General features: G+C 42.3%; 1 protein-coding gene across 1 annotated transcript in view; it reads right to left on the bottom strand.

Moving 5' to 3' along the window:
• The window catches only part of mtnr1aa (melatonin receptor 1A a), a 29,531-nt gene extending 21,334 nt beyond the window's left edge, over positions 1-8,197 (bottom strand). Inside the window, exon 1 of the mRNA XM_067499191.1 lies at positions 7,647-8,197. Within this exon, the coding sequence (XP_067355292.1) occupies positions 7,647-7,830 (184 nt within the window). The 5' untranslated portion in view covers positions 7,831-8,197. The remainder of the gene's footprint in view (positions 1-7,646) is intronic.
• Between the last annotated feature and the right edge of the window lie 1,216 nt (positions 8,198-9,413).

Consider the following 9,413-nt stretch of genomic DNA (forward strand, 5'->3'; position numbering starts at 1 on the left):
CAGAGTGATGCAAACAGACAGGGTGTCGTGGAATATGAAGCTCGGCAGGTCAAATTTAAGTGAAAAGAAAGAAAAAGTGTATGTGTGTGAGGGCGAGTAAGCTTGGGAGAAGACAGGAGGAGGAGTACAATAAAGGTGGGAGACAGAGATGAGGTGCAACAGGGGGAAAGGAAAATGCAGAATGTAAACCAGCAAAAAGAAAGAAAAAGAGAAAATGTGGAAAAACAGCTATTCATGCAATTCATATGTACACAATCGATTCCTGCAGGCAGGCGTTGTCTGTGCAGATAATCCTTAAAATATTAGGAAATTACAAAATCATCTGGAAGCTGAGGCCTCTGGTAAACAGTGGAGCAAGTCAATGTTTCGAAAAACTTAAACCGAGTCGCCCATGAAAGAACCAACAAACTAACATGACTGAAATGGGGGTTCAGGGTCTATCACAGAATAAAGTCATTATTCTTCATCTCCACCATCATGCAAGGCTCTGAACCTTCCTCTCTCTCTCTCTCTCGCTCTCCCTTGAGAGCAAAACTAGAGCGACAAGGCTGGCAACACCAACAATGATAAGATCATGCACGCACTCCCAGCAGAGCAGCCACGGCCTTGCATACATCTGCTGCCTAATTAGATCTGCGTCTGATCCATTTGAGTTTGAATCTTTGGGAGCTCTCTGAAAGAAAATCTATACAAAGTAGATCCACAAGCTGCTGTAATTAATGAAAATGAATAAAGTGCTTTGCACGTTTCAGGACCCTGAAAGTAGCAAGTTTATAATGACTGTAGATTTTCAGGTGCACAGCAGCCTCAGTGTTTGCCAGCAGGGGCTCCTTTTTTTTCATGTCTTGGCTGACAGGGGGGGCATTAACTAATCTATAGCTGAGGTTTAAGTGCCTCATGAGTAAAAGAAAGAGATCCTCACTCTCTCTCCCACTCAATGTTCATTTATTCAGCATGGGAAAACTATAAATGAATTGCAAAGTCATGACCTGCTGGCTGTTGTAGGTCCCCAATTAGTCCTTGTTTTTCACCCACTGAGCTCATAACTTTCCGTCTCTTTCACTTCTCATACTATTAAGCTGCTCCACCACGCTGTGCCGCTCCGGTGCTTATCCCAAGAATCACCACAGAAGCTGACAAACCCAGTGAGCAGCTACACCTTCGTGGGCAGTTCAAAAACCAAAATGTTCATTTCAGATGTTGCATTACCTTTTTTATTCGCTTTCAAATTATTATGATCTGTGCGATAAATCCTCAAGATGGTATCAAGTTCTAAAGTATTATTTTAGTCCTGATGATCTTCATGAACTATGCGACTGGTCTGTTCCAGTTTCTTTTATGAGGCGTGGAATCTGATCGTATCTAAACATACATTAGACACATTCGGAGTCTTTAACCTGTGGCTTTATCAACTCCTGAGGGACCCTTTAATAACTCTTTAGGATTTGAGGCCTGCTTGAACCCTGGAAGAAAAGCTGCTGCCTCACAAAAAAAATAAAAGATCACGTCTATATTTGCTTTACATGAACTATAGAAAAACTCTTATTCAATTATTACAATGATATTGTGTTTATTCATAAAAGTTAAATTAACTTACACTGGGAGGCGTCAAGTTTAAATTACAGTAATTGTCACATAATCATATTTCTATCTGCAGTTTACATTTAAAAACAAACTAAACCCAAATGTCGACATTATTTAATAGTCTGGATTTTGTTCTGTAATTCAGTATAGCAGTTTTCATAATAGTTTTCGTAATAGTGTTAACCATTGCAACAACAACAACAACAACAAAAACAAATGCACCTCCCTTAGTTGTCAAAACTGTGTAACAAGTGTAACAATGTGTGAATTACTGAGTTCTACCACAACACGGGTGACCAACAAGATGATGCTGCACCTGAAGGCATCATGCCATTTCTTCTCCATAGATGTGGATTGAACCTCCCTGTTTACTGCCCTCTCTTCTTACACAGCTTATAACAGGTTACTCTGAATGCAAACTGTGTCAAACTCTGCACACAGATGTTCGTGGACAGTAATGACTAAACACCTGAGTCAAGGAGCAGGAGGCAATGCAAATTTGGGAATGGAGAGAGCGTTCACGTTGCCCAACAGAACATATTCTACCTACCTATTCTGATAGGGAAAATAAACTGCAATGCCAACAGTACTTTCTCTCCTACGACACAATGTCCTAAAGCCACAGTTAGTGTGCATTCACACCTCCTGTCCCTTAGTGACTGACAGTGAAACTGCAAGATTCACAAAGAGGCAGCCTCATCATCAGGGACAGAAACACATGATACAGCTATTCAATACACATAGCACTGGCTCAAGATACACAGGAGAGCATGACAATGCATGACAGATTTTCAAAAGACAAGTGTCTCTGCAAACACACACATCAGCAAGAAAGTGACACTGTTGGATGTTGGGGATGCCGCATCTTTAAGAACCTGTTGTTACATGTGTTCACCCATTTTCAACACACAAAGCAAACAGAGCACATGTCCAAGAAAAAAACAGTATTTCTCTGTAGGACACATCAGTCAATTCCTTCCTTTAGCTCTGTTCCAGCATAACAAATTAAGTCAAGATATTTGTTGATCTCTGGATTTAACAAAGTTGTGTAATCATGATACAGATACGTGCAGCCCCTAATAAAGCTTGGTCTAAAGGATTACAGTTTCTCACAAAACAAGTCTTTCAAGTGATATTTCCTCATGATGAAAATAAAACAGGATGCTGCGGAATCAACATGTATTGTATAACATCTTCAGTGGAGGATTTGTTTTCCTTTCACTGTCATCTCTTTATTAAGCTCCACAACGCTGAGCCAATTTCCTAACAAAGCCAATGGAAGTTGAGAAACATTCGTTTTAATCATGCTGATGTGCAAATACCAGTTAATTCCGAATTAATGCCTCAAAATATTCATGACACTGCGAGCAATAGTACTATAGCAGACACTCGAGGTGTAATGAATGATTAGAAATAATATCCTGCCGGCACACAGCCAAGTCACGCAACACGGAAAAGGGATGAACTCCGTTACCCTCAAGAGCAGAAAGCCTACAGTAGCTCAATGTGTGTCTGTCACTTCAAACTGTGAGTGCGTTTCTGTGAACGACACAAATAAGGCTTTTCAAATGATTTTTTTTTACAAGCATCTCACCCTCTCGTGTACTCATTTGCTAAGTCAAGCGGATAACCCATGAGTGGAAAAAGCATGATGCAGCCACACTGGACAACACGGGCCGCTGTGATTGTCTCACTAACGTCTTCAACATTGTCTCTTGTGAGTCGGGGTCAAACGTGGAGGACAAGCTCACAGGCTCCTACAACAACCCATGATTAAATATGAAAAGGCTGTTTAGCCACACAACCCACTAAAAAGGAGCTCTGCTGACAAGGTTTTGTTGTTGGGGTGTGAATGTCTGTGTATTTGTATCGAACCAGTTTCGATACTGTCTTTGTTTAACAACAGGCTCGGTCCCGTCACATGATTGACCCGAGCACAGTAAACCCAGGCTGTGGTTCTAATCACTCCCTATTCACTCATCCACTCCTCCCTGTATTTTGTCCACCAAGTAGTCCATCAATACAAAAGCAGTAAATTTCAGACACTTACAGTTCCAACCATCATCACACTGCATCATGAGGAGCAGCTGTTTAAACGACTTGACAGTAATTTTCTCATCTCTAAAACAGCCGATGTATCATACAGTGTACACTACTTCCCTGGTCCGATAATTATCCGACGTTACAAGCCCCTCTTACCAATTATGCTTCTGTTTGGAAAAACTTTGGTTTCAGAGTAAAATACAGAAAAAACATATGAAGGGATATCATGTAAGCTGGTGTGTCTAGAAGGTTTGGCGGCTTGGTTTTGGGCAACATGTTGCGAGTAACTCATTTTAAATGGTGCCACGCTAACATAAATATCGCTGCTGCAAGGGACAGCACCAAGCGTCCTCGAGCTTTCTGACAACATGCCAGTGTTTTTAGTAGCAGCGGATCTACGACCGTGTTCAGTTGCAAAGAACACGGATTTTAAACACATGTTGAAGGAGTTTAATTAATTCTGGTGAAATTGCGGTCAGAAAGACACACCAGCACTTTGCAACAACATTAAAAAGCTGCTCATTTTATGTCCAGCATTTTATCCCTTACTGTAGTGAAAATGAACTGACCTCAGACCCAAAGGACGCACCAAACTGTGATTTCTGTGCAGTGTTACACCCCTGTTTTGTTGGCATGTTGAATTTAAAATGCATCCATCTCCAACAGCTACAGTTAAGATGATTTATTGGGGCCGAGCTGAGCTCAAAGCACTGACTCCGTATCCCGCCATGCACCTCAAACTGCTCTACATGTGTTTGTGCTGACTGACAACTGACCGTGCAGAGACAGCGCTGTTGCTGCTGCTGATTCTGCTGCTGCTGCTGCTGCTGCTGCTGAGTGAAATATGTGACCGCAACGCCTGCCAGGTTCTCCACTGGGAATATTTCATTACTCATTATTTAATTTATGCCCTTGTTGCTGTGATTGCTGGGCAATCTCTCACATCGTTCATGCCATGACAAAGCTCATGCCAAGAAAATTTATGCCCACTTGTTTTTCCATAGAGGAGATTCGATCTGTTCAAAAACAGGAAATTGAAATCTTTATGGACGGAAAAAAAAGGTTTCACTTAAAAATCCACTGGTGCGGGGTCCAACTCAAATCTGTGGCTGTATTTCAAGCAAACAATCACTTGGACAGCGGTATTTAAAGAAACCAGTGATGGATCCAAGTGACTTTAATCATTTTAGACAGATCTCTAAAAGTCCCGTTTAAACTCCTCGAGAAAGTGGTCGCCGGTCAACTTTTGGATTTTATGACCAATCATTTTATATATGAACACTTTCAAACTGGTTTTAGATGTGTGGGACACCTATTTATTTTAGTTTTTCTAGACCTCAGCGTAGCATTTGATACATGCTAAACCGCCTTGAGGTCCTTCAAGTCCCACCTCAATGACAGGAGTTTTTACATTGGCTTTAGCGAATACAGGTCCTCAGTTATAGAGGTGCTTTGTGGGCTTCCACGGTCATTCTTTACACATTGTTCTTTTTTAGCTATTTCTTGGATATTTTCTAAGGCGGCTTAACATGAGCTTACATTTTTATGCAGACGACACACAAATTCACACCTGCCCTAAAGACAGTTTACAGGAGAGGTAATCCGTAAAGAAACTGAAATCCACTCAGTTAGTGCAGTGGGTGTTAACCCCAGAATAATAGAGAAACTCGGTCCTAATGCACATTTTATTACCCGCCATTGCAGAAATCTGGGTGTCCTATTTAATAGCAACCTCGAAAGTGTGCGTCATATAAAGTCAACTGAGAAAGCCTGTTTCTGCAAACCCTTTTTTAAAGATCAAAGTAATCTTCTCAACCACAAATTGTTTGACTGCTGTAATTCACTTTGCATCATGTCTGTAGTAAGAGAACCCTTGTTAAACTGATCAAAATGCAGCTGCCAGGATTTTAACAAGTAATAAAATACAGGAGCGTATTACACCCATGCTGGCCTTTTTGTACTGGCTGCAAGTTTTAGATTTTAAATTTTAAATTTAGATTTTAAATTTTGACTAATTTCTTTTAAAGCAAAGACAGGGCTGGACCTAGACTACATCTCAGACCTCTTAGTCCATGATGTGCCAGCTCATACTTTGAGGTCAATAAATGCAGCTTTTCGGTTGATTCTACTGTCCAGATTGAAAGACAAAGCTGACGGAGCCTTTGCAGCTATGGAACACGCACAAGACGTCTTGAGTCTATTACGTCTTGTTAAAAGTTTCTTAAAACGCACTTACATAGACGGTCTTTTTTATGTGGAGACGGTCTTTCCTAGGATTTAACCTGCCCTTATTCTTGTAGAGACCTTTGTAAAACCTGTTTGGGGAACTTGCTTTATAAATAAAGTTACTATTTTAAGCTTATTATCATCATCTTTGAAATGACATTCCCACAGAGGAGGAGCAGTAAAAACAAGCGGTTGCAGCCTGCCCGTCTTCCAAACATTCCAACAGTGACAAAGTGTCAATGGAAACGTTTTTACACCCATCAATGCGTCTGCCAATTTGCACGCAATTTGCCAGTGGTGTTTCGAGCAGAAAATTGTAACAGTCTTAACTTAGGCACGCACAGCTTCAGAGCTTGAATGGGAAGCAGCTTCAAATGCATGAATTCAAGAAACACGTCACCAGCCTCCGAAAGGCCTCATTAGTATTCACAGATAATAAGGCTGAGATTTTTTTTTTTTTTTTTGCTTTGCTTCCTTGTCATCCTCACACATTTGAGTTTTCTTGAAGATGCTTGGTGGGAGTTCAGTGTGGCAAAAAGGACACTGAATTGCCCACTGAGCTGAATAAACAGCGTACAGTTTCAGCCGCTAATGCTCAATCATAAACACGGAATTAGAGATAATATAAGCCTAAGTGCATTCCTGCTGTCGTTACCTTATTATCTAATTAGCCATAATTAGTGGGACAACTTCAAAGATGCAGTTCCCTACAGTCTCGTCTCATACTTTGCTTCTCAATTCTAAATGCAATAGCATGAAATCCTCACAAACACACGCTTGTCAACAGTTGCGACCTCTGCTAAAATCCAAATCAGCGACTGTTACAGATGCTTACAGATGTTTATGAAATGCTGACTGTCCCAAAGCAATGCTCAGTACCAGGCAATCGTGTCGTTTTACATCCAGAATCATACGTAACTTTTTCCATCCACATGATGGAAATCTATTCTGACCCCTAACATTTGTGCTGTGGGTGAAATGGTAATGTCACTAGTGTATTTAGCCAATCACCCTACTGTGCTCTCCAAACCATGACAGCCCTGGTGCGTCTAGCTGCCAGCCGGCGCTGTGTCCTCTCACTGTTAAATTCTGAGAGTTTTACCACCTTCACTGAGCAGCACAAACACTGCTGTGCAAACTGGGGATGGGGGGATGGGGGGGAAGGGGGGGGGGGGGGGGGTTACAATTTACCCCATAGCCCATGTAATGAATAAATTCAAGTAGTGTGTGTAACAGACACAGTGTGAACAAAGACGTTGTGATCCCTTAAGGATGCTGGTGTCTTCATCAGCATTTCATTAAACATCCTGGTTGGAGCAACACGTCTAAGCACCGCTGGGATGACGGGCTTTCCCCGGGGCTTCTGACGGAGTCAATAATTGCTGTATTGTTTCTCTTCGCCTCGCGCTCCTATGAAGCATCACAGCAGCCCGCGCACTTGGAATTATATTCGCTTCAAATGTAGGCTAAAGCAAGTGGAGGCTGACAACTGTCCATTACGGTGAGGCTCATTGATGAAGAATAAAATCCCATACAAATATATATATATATTAAAAAAAAACACTTTCATGAAACTTTACACATGTGGCAGCAAAAACTACATTTTATAGCAGGGATGGACTTAAACTGAATCAAAACACAGTAATCTCGATGGGATGTGTTGCCATCCTCACTCGGATTTATAACGACGTGCAAACATTACATTTAATAAAAAGTGTGCTTTTAACAAGTTTTGGGGGCTCGGTTTGTGTCGCTTTTAGCACAGCTTAGTTTTTAATCGCGTCGCCACTCACCTGCGTTCCTGAGCTTCTTGTTCCGATACACGGAGAAGATGACCAGGAGGTTCCCCAGGATGTCAACGACGATAGTGAAGATGAGGAAGCAGCCCAAAGTTGTGGTGACCCACGGCGGCCGGTTCAGGACGGAGTCACTGGGTTCTGGTGAGGAGCTGTTCAGGTGAGACCCATTTATAACCATTGTACACAGTCGCTGAACTTTCTCCGCGGAGCCTAATTCAACGTGCCGCGACTTCTCGTGCGCCCCACAGTTTCGTTCTCGCAGATCGTGCAGCCTCGCGCGGACCTCATCTCCATCCTCTCTCCTTGTTGTCGCCCAGCCGCCGCGCCCCCGCCGTGCCACTCTCCCCCGTCTCACCGGTCGCCTCGGTGTCACTTCGGCGCCCGCGTGCCATTTGCTTTGTCGGCAAGCATGTGTGACATGAAGCTGCAACTTCGAGCCTTCCCCGGCATGTGATCCCCGGGTCCAGAGGAGCGGCTTTTATTCCGAGGGAGCAACAGTGTCGCTTGGCGGCGGTGAGGAGAAGAAGCAGCGTCCTACTTCCCTGCGCGTTCATTCATGGCTGTGCGCTCGAGCCCTTCGCCTTGTTTCAGCCCATTCATTATATTTCGGAGGAACCATTCATGATTTATCTGTTTCAGGGGGGGAAACCCCCACACCAACTGGAGATTTAACACAATGGGGAAGCAGTTTGGGTTTTTTTGTAGCAAACATTGAAGGTGGAGCGTGCTGATGATTACAGATGATTTCAAATTAACCAGATTGAAATTGCACAGATTCACGCGTGGTGCTTTAATCGCCTGCATTGTAGCAGCTTGCGCACAAACGGGCCCATTCAGAACGCGTCTTACTCTTAATTGAAGTTAATTTAAGTTATGATCTGTGACACAGTGTAAGGTGACGACACTGGCTTCAGTCAAAACACTGTCACATGTGTTGTATCATCTCTGAAGGTGGAAGCGCAAATAATGGCCATTATGTTCACGTTAGTTAATGATGTGCACAATAAATAGGTCGCCCTCCTCGCGCAGGGCTCCTGCAGCCTGTTCACAAAGTCTCTCCGAAAATGGTAGAATTCAATTGCAACTTTCAGGGATACTGGGGGGAAAATCATATAGTCAAATACTGCAGACATTTCCCAGCCCCACCATCCCGCATCACATGCCTTGTCATTATTATTTGCCTGCATCTGCAACCTGAAAGATAATATGTTTACATCGATGAGCTCAACATCCATCGCTGTTTTTGACATTTTATAATTGAAACAATCAATTATTTCAGGAAATCAAATTATTGCTTCCAGCTTTTTTTTTTTTACTAAGCTTGAGGCTTTGTGAAGTGAAGCGATGTCGAAACTTATGTTTCCAAAAAGTGATGAGTGTAATTTTTTACAAGAATAAATAACAAAACTCAACAAGCAAACAGTGTACCACTAGATAAATCTTTAAACAATTATATATTCTTCACATCGTGTCACCATCATGTCAATTTGTACGATTATGTTTAGATTTCTTTGCATATTTGGGTTTTTGTGTAGCTTAAAGTGACCATCTTTCATGTGCAATCTAACAAATAAGAAATAAGTCCGTGATTGCTGAATGAACGTTGTTGTCACGTTGCGAACAGCCTGCTTGCAGTGGGTCTTTTTGTGTTGTCAGTATCATCAGCTCTCACTGCAAAAGACAAAACTTGGCCTTGTTGCATTGTTTGCTGAGACGCCCACAGCTGAAAACGTAGACTTGCTGAAAGAGAGCACATCCTTT

Source organism: Channa argus, chromosome 3, assembly GCF_033026475.1.
Source record: "Channa argus isolate prfri chromosome 3, Channa argus male v1.0, whole genome shotgun sequence".
Classification (NCBI taxonomy): Eukaryota; Metazoa; Chordata; class Actinopteri; order Anabantiformes; family Channidae; genus Channa; species Channa argus.